This window comes from Miniopterus natalensis, chromosome X (genome assembly GCF_054644295.1).
Source record: "Miniopterus natalensis isolate mMinNat1 chromosome X, mMinNat1.hap1, whole genome shotgun sequence".
NCBI lineage: Eukaryota > Metazoa > Chordata > Mammalia > Chiroptera > Miniopteridae > Miniopterus > Miniopterus natalensis.
The window spans coordinates 75,530,182-75,551,481 of record NC_142103.1 but is presented as its reverse complement, the minus strand read 5'-3'; the positions used below and the strand labels follow the sequence as shown (position 1 = coordinate 75,551,481).

Below are 21,300 nucleotides of genomic sequence, written 5' to 3'. Positions count from 1 at the left end.
AAGAGTAATGCTGCCTTGATTCTGTGGGGTGACAATAACTGGAAGCTCTGCAATGTGTTACCTTCTTGGACTCTGACCTATGTGCTTCCCTTGCCGATTTTAATTAATCTCTATCCTTTAGCTGTAATAAAATGTAACCATGAGTATAATAGATTTCAGTGAGTTCTGTGAATCCATCTGGTGAATTATTGAACCTGAGGGTGGTGTTGGAGACCCTTGAACTTGCACTTGCAATTGGTGTTAAGAAGGAAGTTTTTTGTGGGGATCGTTTTCTTTAATTTCTGCACAAGATAAACATACAAACATCAATTGATTTTCTATATACTAGTAGTTAACAAGGAATTGAAATTAAAAACCAATACACACAATAAAGTGGAAATAAGACAACATTAAGTAAAATAGCACCAAAAATATGAAATACTTAGGGGATAATTTATCAGATGTGAAAGACCTGTACACTGAAAACTACAAAATATTGCTGAGAGAAATCAAAGAATACTTAAAGTAATGGAGAGATATACTTTATTTATGGGTCAGAAAACTCAATATTAAGATTTCAATTCGCCCCAAATTGATCTATACATTCGAACCAATTCCAATAAAATTCATAGCAGCTTTTTTGTTGTTGAAATGGACAAACTTATTCTACAATTCATATGAAAATGTCAAGTACCTAGAATAGCCAAAAGGACTAATAAAACAAATTTATTGAGGTATAATTCACATTCCATATTTAAATTGTACAGTTCAATGGCTTTTTAAAAAAACACAAAAGTTATTATTTATTTAAAAACTTTTTTTTCAGACTTTGGTGAGTTTTAGTGGAGCAAAATTTCAACAAAATGTGGCTTTTATTTGTAGAATTCAATGTGTGTGACCCACTTGGACACAAGTGAAGATAACCATTAAGCTTATTTATGTATTTTCTTATTTTCAATTTGCATACAAAAATTTTGTTTGCTTCACATTCATAAAAATCCCAGTGTTGTAAATGACAAACCCTCCCATACCTACCCCTTAATTAAATATAAAAACAGCTTCAAAAAACATATAATTTAGATTACTTTAGTCTTGAAATGTAATCCAATAAGACTAAAAATGAAACATTTTGTGTCCTGTACCAAATAGTAAAGTACTTGAAGTCCTTCAGGATCCTTCAACTGATTTACATCAATAAGAGAACCTATTTTTGAGGTAGTAAAAGAAATGTGTTCATTTCCAATTAAATTTTGAGCGCCTGTCAGCCAACCCTGTCAGGGGGAGGCCACAAAGCATCATCTTCTTTTGTAATTTCACTGTCATCAGTAATTCTCTTAAATTCTTTCGTTATACTCTTATGTACATAAGCCCTTTTTTCTGATCATGCCATCATTTTTGTAATTGCTGTTGTTGGCACATCTAAGCTTTCCATCTGGCCAAAACTTGAATTCCAGAAACTCATGTTCAAACTTGTCCTTGTGCCCTACATAGTAGTGCAGGTAGAAATCGCTGTGGCCATAGCCATTTTCGTTCCCAGAAAGCCCACTGAAGGCTCAGCCAATGTGCAACTGGGAGCCTGGCAGTGACGTCCCAAAGTTTATTATTAAATATACAGCAGGCTCCAAGACAACACTTTATTCTAGCTATAGTTAGCAACAGGTGTTATGGCACGAAATACAGATGTTTAAACAGGAATGGATTTAAGGATCACCTCAATGGCCTTTATCAAATTTACCAAGTTGTGCAACTATCACCACAATAAAATTCTAGAACATTGTATCACCCCAGTAATATGCCTTGCACTAATTTACAGTTAATGACTGTTCCCATTCTCACCTCCATATAACCACTAATCTACAGATCTCTATAGATTTGACTTTTCTGAGTATTTCATATAAATTTAATATACAAATACAATATTAGATCTTTTTTGTGTCCCGCTTCTTTCACTTAGCATATATATTTTTAAATATATCTTTATTGATTTCAGAGAGAGGGAGAGAGAGAAAGAAACATCAATGATGAGAGAGTCATTGATCGAGCCTGCAACCCGGGCATATGCCCTGACCAGGAATCGAACTCTGATAGCCTGGATCCCAGGTCAACACTCAACCGCTGAGCCACGCCCTGCCGGGCTCACTTAGCATATTTTTGAGGTTCATCCATGTTGTAGTATTCACCATAATAAAGTGAATATTGCAAGAAAGTGAGTCATAATCTTTTTGCTAGTGGAGGATCTTGCCTTCAGTTTGTAAAAAATGCAACACTTGTGAAGTGCAGTAAAGTGAAGCACAATAAAACTAGGTATTTGTTTCTTTTTATTGCTGAATATACCACATTTTGTTTATCTATTCACCAATTGGTGGATATTTGGATTGTCTCTAGTTTTTGCCTCATATGAATAATGCTGTTATGAATATTCAAGTACAAGTGTTTGTGTGACCACATATTACATATCTTTTGGGTAGATAATAAGAGTGGCATTGCTGGATCCTATGGTAAATTTATGATCAACCTTTTAGAAACTGTCCAACTTTTCCAAAGTAGCTATACCATTTTAATGCATTCACACCAGAAATGTATGAAAGTCCCTGATTCTCCAAATCCTTTCCAACATTTGTTATAATTTTTTAAATTATAGCCATTTTAGTACATGTAAAGTGGTATTTCATTGTGGTTTTCATTAAAATTTCTCTAATGACTAATGATGTTGGGACCTCTTCATGTGTTTATTTGTGTATCTTCTTTGGTGAAATGTCTCTTCAAATCTTCTGCCCATTTTTTAAAAAAAGTGTTTTTATTGATTTTTAGGGAGCAAGGAAGGGAGAGGAAGAGAGAAAGGGAAACATTGATGAGAGAGAAACATCTATCAGCTGCCTCCTGAACGCTCCCTTCCCTACTGGGGATCGAGCCCGCAACCCAGGCATGTCCCCGACCAGGAATTGAACCAGCAATCTCTTTGTGCATGGGACTATGCTCAACCAACTGAGCCACACTGGCTAGACTCTTTTGCCCATTTTTATTCATTTATTTTATTTTAAAAAATATATCTTTATTGATTTCAGAGAGAGGAAGGGAGAGGGAGAGGGAAAGATAGAAACATCAATGATGAGTCATTGATCGGCTGCATCTTGCACATCCCCAACTGGGGATCGAGCCCATAACCCAGGCATGTACCCTTACTAGGAATCAAACTGCGATCTCCTGGATCATAGGTCAATGTTCAACCACTGAGCCATGCCAGCTGGGCCCTTTTGCCCATTTTTAAACTGGGTTGTTTTTCTTCTTTTTATTGAGTTGTAAGAGTTCTTTATATTTTCTGGATACAAGTTCTTTATCAAATACATGATTTACAAATATTTTCTCCCAGTCTGTTTTGTACTTTCACTTTTTAATAGTGTCATTTGAAGCACAAACCTTTTTGGTTTTGGTGAAGTCCAATTTATTATTATTTTTTATGTATCATGCTCTTGGTGTCCTCTCTTAATACAAGGACAAAGAGATTTTCTCCTGTTTTCTGCTAAAACTTTTATAATTTTGGCTTTTATATTTACATCTATGACCCATTTTGAGTTAATTTTTAGCATGGCATTAAACAAGATTTAAACTCATTGTTTTGTGTGTGGATATCTAATTATCCCTGCACCAAATGTTAAAGACTTTTCTTTCTCCATTGAATTGCCTTCACACTTTTGTAAAGAATATGCTTACCACAAATATGAGGGTTTGTTCCTGGACTCTCGATTCTGTTCCATTGATATATGTCTCTGTCCCCATGCCAGTACCATACTGTCTTGATTACTGTACATTTATAATAATTTTGAAATTAGGAGATGAATGTCCTCCCACTTTGTTCTTCTTTGGCAAAATCCTGTTTGCTATTCTTATACCTTTTTATTTCTTTTTTCTTTTTAAAATATGTTTTTTATTGATTTGAGAGAGGAAGAGAGAGATAGAAAGATCAATGATGAGAGAAACTCATTGGTCGACTGCCTCCTGCATGCTACATACTGGGGACTGAGCCCACAACCCGGACATGAGCCCTGACCAGGAATCAAGCTGTAATCTCCAGGTTCATGGGTCGACACTCAACTACTGAGCCACGCAGCCCAAGCTATTTCTTTATAAATTTTAAGATTAGCTTATCAATTTCTGGGGAAGAAAGTCTTGTAAATGGGATAAAGTTGTACTGAATCACATGTAGATCGTGTGATTTTTCTTCTTTAGCCTGTTAATATGATAGATTATATTGCATGATATTGAATCTTGAAGCAACCTTGCATCACTAGAATAAACCCCACCTGGTCATGATGTATATGTTTACATGTTTCTAGATTCAATTTGCTAATATTTTGAAGATTTTTACATCTACATTCGTGAGGAACAATGGTTTGTAGTTTTCTTGTGATATGTTTGTATGGCTTAAGCATCAGGGTACTACTGGCCTCACAGAGCTGAGGAGTGTTCCCTTCTCCTCTATTTTCTAAAAGATTTTGTGGAATGTTGATATTACTTCTCCCACAAATGTTTGATGCAATTAACCAATTAAACCAACTGGCTTTGGTCTTTTGTGTGTGTGTGTGTGTGTGTGTGTGTGAAGAATTAAATTTACTAATTGCTTACTATTGCTGGTGGAATGTAAAATGGTGCAGCCATGTGAAGATCAGGCCTGGGTCTCAGTTCTGTCAACTGTCTTGGGGAAATACTGTGGTGGGATTGGAGGACAAGGAAATAAATATTAAAACCACACTGCGATATTACTATACACCCACCATAATGGCTAAAGTAAAAAAGATGGAAAATACCAAGTGTTGACAATGATGTGGAGCAGCTAGAACTTGTATACTGTGCTGTTGGTACAGCCACTTGGAAAACAAGTTTTATTTATTTTTTAAAAATGGAATGCTTCATGAATTTGCATGTCACCTTTGTGCAGGGGCCATGATAATCTTCTCTGTATCATTCTGATTTTAGTTTATGTGCTGCCGAAGTGAGCACTGGAAAACTAGTTTCATAAATTAAAGCTGACTATATGGACACCCTATGACCAGTCAGTTTAACTTCTAGATATATACCTAACAGAAATTCATAAATATGTTCATCAATAGATAAGTACTAAAGTATTTATAGCAGCACTATTCCTAATAACCCCAAGCTGCAAACAACCCAAATGTCCATCAACAGTAAGATAAATATATTGTAGCATATTCACAATGGAATATAACATGACAATGTATTATTGACAACTACCTTAAGCAATATAGATGAATCTTATATTCATAATGTCAATGAAAGAAGATAAACACTGAAATATGAAATATAATTGTTTGACTTAATTTATGTAAAATACCAAACAGATAAAACTAATCTGTGCTGTTAGAAGTCAGTATAGAGTTTACCCCTGTGAGGGCAGTGGTAAGGCCTGGAAGGGAGCAAAGGGAGTGCTTCTGGACTATTGATCATGTTCTGTTTCTTGATCCGAGTATGTTCAGTTCGTGAGAACTCATTGATCTGTATGCTTATGACATATGCACTTTCTGTATGCATTATACTTTAATAAAAAGATCTAAAGAAAAATAAAATTGCATACTAGAAAGAAAACCCTCTATCTCATGAGTATTGTAAAAAACATTTAAGGGAAAATGAGAAAGTGCCTATATATCAGTGCTTTTAAAAAAGCAATGCTCGCCTGGCCAGGCGTGGCTCAGCAGCTGACCATTGACCTAGGATCCAGGCACTCGGGGTTTGACTTCCAGTCAGGGCACATGCCCGGTTGCGGGTTTGATCAATGACTCTCTCATCATTGATGTTTCTATCTCTCTCTCTCCCTCTCCCTTCCTCTCTCTGAAATCAATAAGGATATATTTTTAAAAAATAAAAATAAAAAATAAAAAAGCAATGCTCTTTGTAGAGAAGTCTTCCAGTTATTCAACTATAATAATCATATCTTTAACCAACCACAATGCAAAATGATTTTATCCCATAGTAATCTACACAAAAGTACTCTTAATATGAATGTAGAAAAAGAATATATCTTGCCCTAGCGGGTTTGGCTCAGTGGTTAGAGTGTCAGCCTGTGGACTGAAGGGTCTCAGGTTCAATTTCATCCAAGGGCACATACCTCGGTTGCAGGCTCAATCCCTGGCCCTGGTCGGGGTGCATGCGGGAGACAACCAATCAATGTGTCTCTCTCACATCTATTTTTTCTCTCTCTCTTTTCCTTCAACTTTCTCTGAAAAGCAATGGAAAAAATATCCTTGGGTGAGGATTAAAAAAGAAAATGAATATATCATAATCAAATTGGAAGAAAAACAAAATCAAAACTTTATGTATTGAAACCCAATTTCTCACTCATTGTTTTTCTTTTTTAATATATCTTTATTGATTTCAGAGAGAGGAAAGGAGAGGGAGAGAGAGAGACAGAAACATCAATGATGAGAGAGTCATTGATCAAGCCCACAACCTGGGCATGTGCCCTGACCAGGAATCGAACCCCAACCACCTGGATCCTAGGCAGACGCTCAACCCCTGAGCCACACCCAGCCGGGCCTCATTGTTTTTCAAACGAGAATCCCAAAGAAAGTAAAGGCGTCAGTGGATGAGACTGGAAGTCCCGAGTCCTGTGGCTCAGGGTCAGTCACTAAAGAGATAAGAAGTCTGTGGTCTGCAACTTACATAAATGATAGCTTTGGGGGTACAGGTTAGAAGGTATGCATAGCTTCTTCGAGTATGAATCATCACTTGCTGCCACAGCATGGAATTAATGAGAGAACAATTGCCACCTTTAGATGTGTGCAAAGTTTAATAACTATATTCCTGTAACATAAACTAGAGCTTTGCTTAATTTGCTGATGCATAAAGTCAGACTTAACTTTAAGTTTTAGAATTCTATTTAATTTTCAAAAAATACACCATGGTGAGTTCTCAAAGGGAAGAGAAAGACAGTTCCTCATGGCAGTCTTTTCTGTGTCTTAAATGTCAATGATTACAAAAATGTCTGGCTTCTACTCACAGATCTGCATTCCCAAATAGGTTTTTGCCTTGATTTCAGTGCCCTGCATGTATTTGGACAATGAAAACTTTTCTTCCCACCCTAGAAAATTGAAAAAATTTTGGCTAGCATTGAGTACGTTTACATTCCAGGGTATGAAGAACTAATCAATGCTAAATTTATAAAGTCCTTTATCTAAAAAACATAAGAGAGTACAAATCATCTCCTGGGGTCTCTATTTCTACCATTTGCAGGATCTTGAGAGTCCCTGTACGAATCATGAAACGAAACAGGACTATTGCCCAGAGGCTTTATCAAAGAGTCTCCCTACACATATAATTGTGTATTAACTGTGGTGATGCAGTTACTTGGATTTGGGGGATACTTGGCTTTGTTTGCCTCCTATTCATTTCACCTGTAGTCTGTCATATCTACTTTCCCTGCACAATGATTGCAGCATCAGGTACTTCTCTTCCCCATTGAGATGTCTGATGCATACCCAGTTATAATTTCCAGATGAAGGCTTTTTCAGTCACTGCCTTTATAAAGTTTTTTTCCACTATGAGTTTTCTGGTGTTTAATGAGATCTGATCTGTTAGTGAAGGCCTTCTGACATTCTGTACAAGCATAGTGCTTCTTTCCTGTATGAATTATCTGATGCATACTTAGTGTTGCTTTCTGGATGAAGGCTTTCCCACATTTACTACATTCATAGTGTCTCTCTCCAGTATGAGATTTCTGATGGATAGTGAGGCGTGACTTCCAGGTGAAGGTTTTTCCGCAGTCATTGCATTTATGGGGTTTCTCTCTAGTATGGATTTTCTGGTGTGTTATGAGATTTGACCTGTCAGTGAATGCCTTTCCACATTCAGCACATATATTTGGTTTCTCTCCTGTGTGAATTTTCTGATGTACACGGAGTTGCGACTTCTTAGTGAAGCATTTTCCACAGTCACTGCATTCATAAGGTTTCTCTCCAGTATGAATTCTATGATGTGCAATGAAGTGTGATTTCTGGATGAAGGCCTTCCCACAGTCAGGACAAACATAGGGTTTCTCTCCTGTATGGATTCTCTGATGCACACTTAGTGTTGATTTCTGGATAAAGGCTTTCCCACATTCATTGCATTCATAGTGTCTCTCTCCAATATGAGATTTCTGATGGATAGTGAGGCGTGACTTCCATATGAAGGCTTTCCCACAGCCATTGCATTTATAGGGTTTCTCTCCAGTATGAGTTTTCTGGTGTTTAATAAGATTTGACTGATCACTGAAAGCCTTTCCACATTCAGCACACATGTAGGGTTTCTCTCCAGTATGAGTTTTTTGATGTGTAGTGAGATTTGTCCTATGAGTAAAGACCTTCCCACATTCTGCACATATATAGGGCTTTTCTCCTGTGTGAATTCTTCGATGCACATGGAGTTGTGACTTCTTAGTGAATGATTTCCCGCAGTCACTGCATTCGTAAGGTTTTTCTCCAGTATGAATTCTCTGATGTGTATTGAAATGTGATTTCTGGATGAAGGCCTTCCCACATTCAGTACATACATAGGGTTTCTCTCCTGTGTGAATTCTCTGATGCATCCTGAGTGCTGATTTTCTTGTGAAGGCTTTCCCACACTCACTGCATGCATAGAGTTTCTCTCCAGTATGAGTTTTCTGATGTATATTGAGGTCTGAATTCTGGGAGAAGCCTCTTCCACATTCACTGCATTCATAAGGTTTTTCTCCTGTATGAATTCTCATATGTCTAAAGAGATATGATCTGTGGAAAAAGGCTTTTCCACATTCACTGCACTTGTAGGGTTTCTGCCCAGTATGAATTTTCTGATGTGTAATGAGGTTTGACTTCAGAGTAAAGGTTTTCCCACATTGAGCTACATCAATCTGGGGCTTCTGAGTGAAGACTTTCTCACTTTTGTTGCATTCATGGGATTTTTCTCCAGCATGGATTATCTGACGCTCAAAGAGATCTGACTTCTGGATGAAGCTCTTTACATACTCAGTACATACATAAAGTTTCCCCCCAGTATGAATTTTCTGATGGTGGATGAGAACTTGTTTGTGGCAAAGATGTTTTCCACATTGATTGTGTTCACAAGCATTTGCTCCTGTATTAGCATTCTCATCCTTAGTACAGGAAGAGCTATGGGCAAAATTGTTGCCATTTCCAAAAATCTTATCAAGGTTCAATGTTGCATTGCTTTTATTATGATTATGTAAGTTTAAAGTATGCTTCAAACTCTTTCCAAATGTGTCACAGTTATGGGGTCTTTTAATTGAAGGAACAAGCTTGGAACTCACATGAATTATTTTTTCAATGTTTTTACATTTGTAGCCCCTCTCTTTAATGAATACTTTCAAATGACTTGCAGGGTTATTTTGGTTTTCTTGATATCTCTCTAGCTGGTCATTATCTTGCCATACTTCTTCCAAAATGGAACACAATGAGTCTTCTATGAATTGACCGAATTTCTCACAGTGGAATGAAACTTCTCCAGAAATTCTCTGTTGTGGAGTTTGCCCAATATCCTCATCTAAAAGTAAAAAGAATAAAATGAAAATGACTCAAAGAACAATTAGCAGAGGCTAGAGGGTGCATGTAACTCAGACAGGATGAACACAGAGTCCATATGACAATAATGAAAATAGTAACAACATAGTAATATAAAATTCTTCTAGAACACTCACAGTATGCAAAACATATGTGATGAACTGGGCACTGTTCCAAGTGTTTTACACATAACAGCTCATTTAATCCTCATTAAACTCTGAAGAGGTAGCTATCATCAATCATGTTTCACAGATGAGAAAACAGAAACACAGAGAAGTTATGTAACTTGCTGAATATCAAATAGCTTAATAAGTGAGAGTGATGGAATTTGAACCCGGGAATCCATATCCACTAGTAGGAGGTCTGGATAGTGATTAGAGTAACCGGTAGAAGAAACAAGTCTGTAAAAAGGAAGCCTGGCGTGCAAGAAATATTTCATACTGTATGTCATTATTACATAGCCCTAAAACCTTACTAACCTCTCTGCTTCTTCTTGCTTTTCTCTCTGAACCATTATGAGCATCAACATTAATCGTATGTGCATCAAATATCAATTCCTTTATATCCTTAGGAAAAACTCTTACAACACCAGCCATCTTGACATAGACAAACAGTAAACAGGTATCTGTGCTCCAACTCTGTATCTAGCTGCAAGTTTTCCTTGGTCCCAGGAATATATGCTTTTAAGAAGTGTAAAATAAAAGAGGGAAAGCCATGCATGGCAGAAACTTCAAGCCATTCACCAAGATCTATTTTCTCTCCTTTTATAGTAACAGAATGTAGCTGGGCATTACAACGACCAGCTTCACTTTGTTCTTACCAGTGGAGTATGAACAGAAGTGATATGTGCCACTTCTGGGTCAGGCCTTAAGACAGTGGGCAAATCTTCTGTATTCCTCCTTTCCTTTCCCTTTGGATGCAACAATGACCCAACATTAACCACACAACCAACAACAATGCCTTAAGAGATGGCAGAACAATGATTTGGAACATGGTCCATGAGTGATGCACCAGGATTAGAGTTGACCTGTTGAATGAACCCATTCACCTCAGAGTTCTTATATGAGAGGATATACATTTATATTAAGCTTGTTGTTTTACTCCTCTGTGCATATTCAAAATGGATTGTCCTCAATATTGGCTCTAATTTCAGTACAGCTCTAGGGAGGTTATATCTACTGTGAATATATAAAGAAATATGGTACCACAATTTGACACAGTTTTGTGTTATAAGAGAAAGAATTCATACACAAAGACTGAAATTATTAACATTTCATGCAGTTATCTTTCCTTTCCAAATATATTCTATGGTCCTTTGAATTCTTCTTAGCAGACACTTGAAAAATCCTTCTGAAAGACAGCAAAATATCTTCCTCTATCCCCCCAAATTCAATAAAGTTAAATTTAAATTTACTAATTTTCCATGCTTCACTTTGGAAAACTGAAGAATAAGTGTGCCAACTATCAATTTATTGCCTCTCAACTCCAAATTCAGGCTTCCTTGTCCATTCTACAAAAATGGATCTGGATCTCTTTAAGTATGTTTTTCCTTTGCCAGCTGGCACAATGATGACCTTGGTCATTAGAGGGTAATGGAGAGACACTGCAGAAGGGAGGGGTTTTGCTTCCTGGTTCTAGTGGGCTCACTCAGCACATTCTTTCAGCAAGGGCAGCTTGTTTAGCACCAGGCTCCTGCAGTGTGGGTGGCTGCTCTGGAGTTTGGCTCCTGTCTATAATGGGTGACTTCTCCAGCACCCAGCTCCTGCAGCACTAGTATCTTCTCCAGCTCCAGGTTCCTGCAGTGCATTGCAGCCAGCAACACCCAGAGGTTTACCTTGGCACTCTTCTCAGATGATTGGTAGGGGAATACCTCCAGCAAGACAATTCCCCATGATCAGCTTTCTTTGGAACCTCAGAAGGCAGATTTCCAGCAAGTTCTGCCAGTGTGGCACCACGGCAATTCTTCTGCCATGCTGTGAACCACGGCTGTGCCCTCTAAACTAAGTCTGGATCTCATCTCTTGGAAGCAGTGGAGGAATTTGTTTGGGTGCTTCATCACAATGGTAGAGGTACTGGCTATTCCTTATTCCTGCTATTCCCTTATACTTTAGAGTTCTTTTTACTTTTACTAGTGATCCTTTGTTACTCCAATTCCACTATAGCTAATAATTCTTTATGTTAAACTTTCCCAGTTCAAATTAGCATGTGGTTTCTCTCTCCCGATCAAGATCTGAATTATACAATAGAAATAGGGTCTTAATTCTGGGAACCTTCTAAAAACAGAGGTAAAAGCCTCAGTTATGACACAGTCTAAAATCCTGGCCTTTTATCTAAGTTCCTATGAGATGGAGGAAGAGAAAAAGGAAAAAGTCATATATGCTGATATAATTAAGAGCCATTTCATGGAACAATGAAATCTGATCACAGCATGAAAATGTATCATTTGAGGGATTAAAGATGGCAGCGGACTGAGTGGAAGCTACAATGACACTCTCCCAGGACCAAACCGGAATTACAACTAAAATATAGAAAAAACATCCTGAATAATCAACTGCAACTGAAGACTAGCTGGAGAGTGCCCTCATAACCAAGGAGGAAAAGTGGAGACCACATAGAGATTGGTAGGAAGTGCAGAGACACGAGAGGGCTGGCAGCAGCTGAAGGTCCAGAGGGATATCTCAGCTGTGGAGGGTTCCCACTGAGGACTCTGGGGCCTAAACCTCAGGCTGGGCTCCCCAGCTAAGAGCACCAGAACTGAGAAAAGTGCCCACATAGCAACTGGCTGTAAAAACCAGCAGGATTTCTGTCTGCCAGAGAGAGACGGATGGAACTATAGGCACCCTCTTAAAGAGCCAACACACAAAGTTTTGTGTGCAGCCACTCACCTTGGGCTACAGCAGAGGGAGGGCAGAGTGGACTGGAGCTGTGTGAGGAGAATCTAGGGTTGTAGGTTCTGGAGATTGAGATCAGAAGGCACCCCTCTGGATTCCTGTGCTGAGTCATTCCCCCATACTGCAGAGGACAACTCTCTCAGGCAGACAAATTACTGCTTTTGCTTGGGTAGGGAAGCAAGTGCCCCACCCTGCTGGAAAACCTCTCGCCTTATCCAGAGGAGTTTCTATAGCCTGAGGCTCATTAAGAGACTGATAACTACCAGCCACCACAGCCTGTGGAGTTTCTACAGCTTGAAGCTCATTAAGAGAATCAGATTAATCAGCCTGCAGGCAGAGGCAGACCTCAGAGTGCTTTGAGTCTTTGCCTGATCTGCTACTGGACCCCCACCTTGGAAAAGCAGACTTTGGTGTGCATCTTGGTCCTGTCCAACCACACCCAGCCACGGCAGAGGAGACCTCAAGCCGAGGGCTGTTGATAGCTCCAAACAGAGTACTCAGGGCCAGTCACAAACTGTGTCTGACATTGGCCTGCACCAGAGACCCTTCAAAAAGATTGAGAGTCCTAGCAGATATACCTAATACATAGAAACAAGCCCAAACAGGTAGCCAAAATGGGGAAACAAAAAAACAAGCCCCAAATGAAAGAACTTGAGAAGTCTCCAGAAAAAGAGCTAAATGAAATGGAAATAAGCAATATATCAGATATAGAGTTCAGAATATTGATCATAAAGATGCTCAACAGCATGAAAAAAGATATGGAAACTATGAAGGAAATTAAGAATGACGTAGCAGAAATAAATAATACATTGGAAGGAATAAACAGCAGATTAGTGGAAGCTGAGGATCAAATCAGCAAATTGGAAGATAGGGTAGAAATAAATCACTCAGTCAGAGATCCAAAAAGAAAAAAACAATTAAAAGACAGGAGGACAGTCTAAGGGAGCTGTGGAACAACATGAAACATAACAATATCACATTATAGGAATGCCAGAAGAGGTTGAAAGTAAGCAAGGGTTAGAGAACCTATTTGAAGAAATAATGGCAGAAAACTTCCTTAACCTGGTCAAGGAAAATGTAACACAAGTTCAGGAGGCACAGAGAGTCCCAAACAAGAAGAACCCAAAGAGGCCCCCACCCAGACACATCATAATTAAAATGCCAAAAATTCAAGACAAAGAGAGAATCTTAAAGGCACCAAGAGAAAAGGAATCTGTTACCTACAAAGGAGCTCCCATAAAGCTGTCAGCAGACTTCTCACCAGAAACTCTACAGGTCAGAAGAGAATGGCATGAAGTATTCAAGGTAATGTAAAACAAGGATCTGAAACCAAGAATACTCTATCTAGCAAGGCTATCATTCAAGATAGCTCGTGAAGTAAAGAGCTTCCCAGACAAAAAAACACACACCACAAAAACCAAACAAACAAAAAACGCTAAAGGAGTTTATCACCACCAAATCAACATTGCGGGAAATGTTAAAGGAACTGCTGTAATTAGAAGTAGAAATAAAGGAGAGAAACTTAAGCATAAAGAATTAAAATGGCCCTTAAATGTAAATGAATTAAATGTCCCAATAAGAAGACATAGGGTGGCTGAATGGATAAGAAAACATGACCCAAATATATGCTGTCTATAAAAGACCCACCTCAAAACAAAAGACTCACACAAGATAAGAGTGAAGGGATGGAAAAAAATTTTCCATGCAAATGAAAAAAAACCAAAAAACTGGGGTAGCAATACTCATATCGGACAAAACAGACTTCAAAATGAAGACCATAATGAGACACAAGAAAGGTCATTACATAATATTAAAGGAATTGATCCAACAAGAGGATATAACCCAGATAAACATATATCCACTCAATATAGGAGTACCTAAGTTCATTTAAAAAATGTCTAGAGGACTTTAAGGGAGAGATTGACAGCAATACAGTCACACTAGGAGACTTTAATACCCCACTGACTTCACTGGGTAGGTCTTCCAGACAAAAAATCAACATGGAAACAGTGACCACTAAAGAGGGAAGGTGGGGATGGGGGAGTGGGTGGGAGAGATTAATCAAAGAACTTATATGTTTATAAGCATAACCCATGGACAGAGACATTGGTATGGGGAAGGCCTGGTGATGAGGTGGATGAGGGGTGGAGGGGATCAATGGGGGGGAAAAGGGAACATCTGTAATACTTTCAACAATAAAGATAAAAATAATAAATAAATGAATAAATAAATAAATTAATTAAATAAAATAAAAGATTAAAAAAAAGTATCATGTGAACAAACAGAGCACAGAATAAAGTCAGATTCAGGGAAGACAATAAATGTGCTGGACATTAAGATAATGTTTTAAATGTACAGCAAAAGAAACCATCAACAAAATGAAGGGCAACCTATGGAATGGGAGAAACTATTTGCAAATCATACATCTGATAAAAGGTTAATATCCAAAATATATAAAGAACTCACATAATGCAATAACAAAACAAACCAACACATCCCCTTCCCCTCAAACCCAACTTGATTTGAAAATGGCTAGAGGAACTGAATAGAAAGTTTTCCAAGAAGACATACAGATGAACAACAGGTCCATGAAAAGGTTCTCAATACCAGTAATCATCAGAAAAATCAAATGCACAATGATATCACCTCATACCTGTTAGAATGGTTATCATAAAAAAGACAATAGATATCAAGAGAAAAAAAAGGAATAGAATTAAGACGCTAATTCTATATATACTAAAACTACATGCTCATAAACCAATACTTCAAGCTTTAAGAGAATGCCACAGAAATTCAAGTATCAAATACATTAGACCAGCTGCCCAGGGTAGGAGGCATAAGTAATGGATATGGGGAACTGGAATAAAAAGGAAGAAATTTAAAAATACCTGAATATACCAGTAAAGAATCCAAGATAAGGGGAACAGAGGTGGAGTAGGAAGTAAAAAAAGGTCCTAGATAAGATAGGGTAGTATGTATATGATCCAGGGTACAGGATTGGAGACAGCTTTCTTGTCAAAAAGCCAAGAGAAGATGATGATAGATGTGGCAAGGGTCATAGCTGGAGATGACATTTAGGTATCCCAGGAGCTTCTGTCAACAAACCCCAAATAAGTCCAAAAGTTTAGAATTTCCAAGACAGGTTATCTTCACGGCCTTTGAAAGGTACCAACCTCTCCTACAAAAGTGAGAGTTACTTCCACATCTCCCATATGCCTGGGTTACACTCACGCACCTGAACAGCTTTGATGTGGGGCTTCCCCCTCCAACGTCCATGGTCCCTCTCCTTGTTCCAACTTGAAGATAACCTCTGGTTTGGGAAGTTGGTACCCTGTTAACAGGACATGACACAAAATTGGGTCCAGCTAAATGGGTTTCAGGAACCTTTCAGTGGTACTTCCACTTGCTCTTCAGAGAAGTAATCACATTTCACTAGGAATAGAGTAATAATAATAGAGAAAACAAACTGAAGAATCTTAGACAAATAAAAAATGACATCATTACACACTTGAGATGCCCCAGAGCACTCAGCAGCTGAGAATGGAAATAGCTTCACTAAGGCCACTGGCAGACACATAGGGCAGCTGTGCTTACCAACTGAGAGCAGGTGGCTATAGTTCTCCAGTGTCACCTCCCAGTACAGGCGCCTCTGAGCAGGGTCCAAGTGCTGCCATTCTTCTCTGCTGAAGTCCACAGTCACATCCTCAAATGACACTGAGACCTGTAACAACACAATCCTGTTCAAAACAAAATGTCAGATCCTCAACAAAATATTAGCAAATCGGATCCAGGAATATATTAAAAAGATCATATGCCATGACCAAGTGGGATTTATTCCAGGGATGCAAGGCTGGTACAATATTCACAAATCAATAAATGTGATACATCAGATAAACAAGTTGAAAGACAAAAATTGCATAATCATATCAACAGATGCAGAAAAAGCATTCAACAAAATCCAACACCCATTTTTGATAAAAACTCTCAGCAAAGAAGGGATAGAGGAATCATACTTCAACATAATAAATGCCATATACGACAAACCGACAGCCAACATCATACTCAATGGACAAAAGTTAAAAGCATTTTCCTTAAGAACAGGAATAAGACAAGGGTATCCACTTTCACCACTCTTATTCAACATAGTACTGGAAGTACTAGCCACAGTCCTAAACAAGAAGAAACAATAAAAGGCATCCAAATTGGAAAGGAGGAAGTAAAACTGTCATTATTTGCAGGTGACATGATATTGTACATAGAAAATCCTAACGACTCCACCAAAAAAACTACTAGATTTAATAAATGAATTCAGCAAGGTAGCAAGATACAAAATTAACATCCAGAAATCGATGGCAATTTTATACAGCAGTAATAAACTCTCAGAAAGAGAAACTGAAAAAAAATCCCATTTACCATTGCAACAAAAAAATTAAGACTTAAGAGTAAACTTAACCAAGGGCTTAACCTCCTTAGTTAACCAGGGAACGCATGTTCAAACCACTACACAACCCCTAGAATGTCTTCACTGAAAAGGACTGAATGCTAAGTGATGAAGACAATATAGTACAATGAGAACCGCCATATCACTGATGGTGGTGTAAATTGGTATGGCCATGTTGGAAAGCATTTTGGCTTCTTCTGGTAATATTGAAGACATGCATACACTAGGACACAATGATTCCACTCATGGAAATATGCCCAATTGGAATATGTGCACATATGCAGCAGAAGGCATGTTCAAGAATATTTACAGCAACATTATTCAAAATGTGTGTAATATTTTATGATAAAAAGGTAAAAGTGAACAGTAATTTAAAAATTAGTGTTTAATATAACAGTAACAGTATTGATATCTTTATGGGAAAATGTTAAGGACACTTTTTTAAAAAATTTTATTATTGTTTAAAATATTACAGATGTCCCTTTTTCTCCCCAATGACCCATTCCACCCCGTTCCTTCCCCCTCCCCAGTCCCTCTCCAAGGACACTTCCTTTGTTGTTTTTATTTGCATAAGCTCTAAGCATATACCCCATTGACCCAAGCACAAACTAATCAGGACTGATTTTCTGTGCTAGGGAGACATGGGGTTTTGGGTAAGAGAATCAAATGAATTATTAATTGTTCAAAAAGCTTAACTTAAAAATTATCAATGGGACCAAAATGAAATATACATGATACTCCCTTGCTTCAACTCACTAAGTACAGCTAAAAGCCCTGGACATTATATGTAAAACAACGATAAGAAGACTCAGTTGAACAGAAGAAGGTAAACTGGCTAGGGATCCCAGAACCTGAGGAATGACATAACAGTCATTTTCCTGTTTTCTCTTTGCCGCAGATATCCTGGACGAGGTGCTGTGGAGGCAGGCAACCTCACACCTGTCAGAATAGCTACCATCAACAAATCATCAAATAACAAGTGCTGGCAAGGACTTGGAGAAAAGGGAACCCTAGTACACTGCTGGTGAGAATGCAGACTGGTTTTCTGCCCAGAATGTCAATTGGCACAGACAAAAACTGTCCCAAGAAAGCCTGCTCTCTCTAGCCAAAGTATCAGGAAATGGGGCAATGTAGCAAGAGAGAAAATTTTCGATAACTGCCCTACTCCAGCCAAACATCACAGGAAAAACTGTGGCTCCCACCACCTCTCCCATCAGCATAGGCTGATTGGGGAGCTTAGACTTTCATCCTTTCCTGGGGATGAGGCCTCTCCCCCATAGTGTCAGTTTAGGCTAAGTGGGGATCTTGGATTTTCACCCTCACCCAGTAAGGAGGTGCCCTTCTGCCTCTCCACCTGGTGGAGAGCCTGACATTCCACCCCCCACCCAGCAGCAACACGGTGCTCATTCCCTGCTGGGATGTCAGAGGAGGCCAAGTGGGGAACCTGAATTTCTGCCTCTACCTGGCAGTAAAGAGGAGATTCTTCTTTTCTAGCAGAGCAGAGTCAGAGGAAGCCTGCTAAATACAAGATTTAAATAATATCCAGAGTCTCATACTTTCCAAAATAACCAGGACATAATTGAAAATCAGGCATTGTATGAAGAAGCAGGAACATCTCAATTTGAATGAGAGAAGACAATCAACAGATACCAACACCAATTTAGAATTATTTGACAAGATTTTTAAAGTGGCTATCATAAAAATGTTTCCGTGTACTTAAAATAAAAGCAAAAATAGAATGTCTCAGCAAAGAAATATAAGATATAAAAGAGAACTGAATGGAAATTTTAGAACTGAAAAAAAATACAATAACAAAAATTTAAAAACTTAGTGGATGAGCTCAATAGCTCTATAGCAGAATAGAGAGGACAAAGGAAAGAATCAGAAAACTTGACAATAGAACAATACAAATGATCCAATCTGAACAACAGAAAGAAAATTGACTAGAAAAAAATGAGCAGTCCCAGGAATCTCTGAGACTCTAACAAAAGATTTGTCATTTGTGTCATCAGAGTCCCAGAAGAAGAGGAGAAAGAGTGTGGGGCTGAAAAAGTGTTTAAAGAAATTATAGCTGAAAATTTCTCAAGTTTGTCAAAAGATACCAACCTAGAGATTCAAGAAGCTGAGCAAACCCCAAAAGGATAAATCAAATAAATCTAGTCACTCAGGATGTAACCATTGGGGGAAACTGGGGAAGGGTTATGTGGGACCTCTCTGCACCATCCTTGCAACTTTCTATAAATCTGTAATTATTTCAAAATAAAGTCTGTAACAAATTACCAATATTATCCTCAGAAAGATTGGAGAATTTAGTGAACACACCATAAAGGATAAGGGTGCTATTAAAAAGAAGCATTCACTCCTTCCCTATCTATCCGCCTACCTACACACCTGCCTACCTACCTATCATATGGACTGGTGACTTCCTACTTTATTCAGCAGGTTTTAATCTATTACTATCATTATTTATTTTGCTACTCAAATCAGCCCAGATTTGGCCAGAGAGAGCCCCTTCAAGCTGATTCCTGTATGTTTTTGACATGTCCTCATCTTTTGAGCACCTCATTACTTTCCAGATAATTTTGTACACTCCTTGTTCTAACCCTGGAGTCAGTTATTTCTCCATTTATAGGAAGAAGCACCTCTAGTTCCTATTAGTGACAAGTGGCAAATCAAAGTGTGCTCATTGTGCCTGAGCACATCACTGTCCTTTCAGCACCAAAGTGAGGAATAACTTAGTTGGCATATAATAAAATGCCAACTAATCAATGTAGAAAAATGATGAAATTAGAAAAACACCATTAAGGAAACAGCAAGTAATTAATTGTTACAGGCAAAAATCATCACTGGATGTTAAAATCAGTGGACAAAATTATGAGACATAGGATATTTACATAGTCTCAAAGAATCTCACTACAAAACAATGATTAATTATAAAGGGAAAGATAATAACTTCACAATACCTGATAGATAGCATCTTAGCCAGGTAATCAAAGTTAATATCAATAAAGGGTAAATTGATGTTAAATTCCTACTGACATGAAGCACTGAGAAGATCACAGCATCATTTCTGTGATATTCCTGACAAAAATCAATAACCTGAATCCAATTATGAGAAAACAAGAAACAAACTCAAATTGAGAGACATTCTTCAAAACTGTCAGTGTCATGAGTGTCAAGGAAAGGCTAAGGAACTGTTCCAGATTAAAGACTAAAATGGACATGATAACTAAGTGCAATCCGTAAACCTGGATTGGATACTGGATTGGGGGAAATGCTATAAAGAACATTATTGTGACAACTGGGCAAACTGTATACTAAATATTGTATATTAGATAATTAGCTAATACACACTGTACATTAGATAGTACTATATCGTTGTTAAACGTCTTGATTTTGATAACTGCAACTGTTGCTATGTAAGAGAATGTCCTTGTTTTTAAGAGATAAACATTGAAGTATTTAAGGGCAAAGGGGGATTATGTCTGCATATTACTCTCAAATGGTTCAGAAAACAAAGTTTTAATATATCTGTGTGCATACAGACACATACATACAGAACTCGAAGAGAATGAAAGCAAATGTGGCAAAATGTTAACAATTCGTGATTTTGGACAAAGGCATATATAGTTTTTTTGCACTATTCATATAACGTCTATTATTTTTTTTAAATTATTTCAAAAGAATCAAAAGTTTCAAAAGAATCAAAGCTTTAAAACCCTTAGTAGAAAATATAGGTGCATGAATATCATTTAGGTCTTGGTGAGGATTTCCTTAAAAAAAGACAAAAAATTCACAAAGTATCACCCTGGCCTATGTGCTCAGTGGTTAGAGCGTCAGCCTTCACACCAAAGGGTCGTGGGTTCCATCTCTGGGCCCAGTTGGGGTGCATGTGGGAGGCAACCAATTGAAGTCTCTCTCATATCGATGTTTCTCTCCCTCTCTCCCCTCTCCTTCCCTTCCATTCTCTCTAAAAATCAATGGAAAAATATCCTTGGGTGAGGATTAACAACAACAAAATGCACAAAGTATCAAAGAAAAGATCTAATGATTCGACTATGAGGAATAGAGGAACCTTTATTCATTGAAAGTTCCTTTGGCCTTTGAGGGCCCTGGTTGCCCAGTGAGTGCTCAGGAAAGCAGAGCAGGCAGGGAACTCATAGTACCTGCTCCACCACTAGCAAGTCCTGGAGGAGGCAGATCCATAAGCACTGGGCCATGCCTAGTACTTCACACACCAGCTCTCCTGAGCACAGCCCTGAGGGTTGCTGAGAGCAGGACATCCACCTGTGCCCCTAACAACACACCTGACCTGTCCCCCCTTCATCACACAAGGGCACTCATTTAAGAATCCTGGGGTCAGGTTTGAGAGAAGCTCTCATTCTGTCTGCCCATCCTCCTGACCCTTGCTCTCTTGGCAGTTACCTCAGGACAGATCAGC

The 21,300-nt window shown here is 38.2% G+C and overlaps 1 protein-coding gene, 1 non-coding gene and 1 pseudogene across 2 annotated transcripts in view; all 3 read right to left on the bottom strand.

The window, feature by feature from the left end:
- Positions 1 to 494: 494 nt before the first annotated feature.
- On the bottom strand, positions 495 to 3,767 carry LOC107541355 (protein mago nashi homolog pseudogene; annotated as a pseudogene).
- A 1,103-nt stretch (positions 3,768 to 4,870) lies between these two features.
- On the bottom strand, positions 4,871 to 4,977 carry LOC148090579 (U6 spliceosomal RNA). The gene has a single exon (XR_015713800.1). It is a non-coding gene; the product is annotated as a U6 spliceosomal RNA (small nuclear RNA).
- Positions 4,978 to 6,851: 1,874 nt separating this feature from the next.
- Positions 6,852 to 21,300, bottom strand: part of ZNF41 (zinc finger protein 41) — a 32,814-nt gene continuing 18,365 nt past the window's right edge. Inside the window, exons 3-5 of the mRNA XM_016218393.2 lie at positions 16,013 to 16,139; positions 15,654 to 15,749; positions 6,852 to 9,510 (exon numbers count right to left, since the gene is read on the bottom strand). Coding sequence (XP_016073879.2) covers positions 7,499 to 9,510; positions 15,654 to 15,749; positions 16,013 to 16,139 — 2,235 coding nt within the window. The 3' untranslated portion in view covers positions 6,852 to 7,498. The remainder of the gene's footprint in view (positions 9,511 to 15,653; positions 15,750 to 16,012; positions 16,140 to 21,300) is intronic.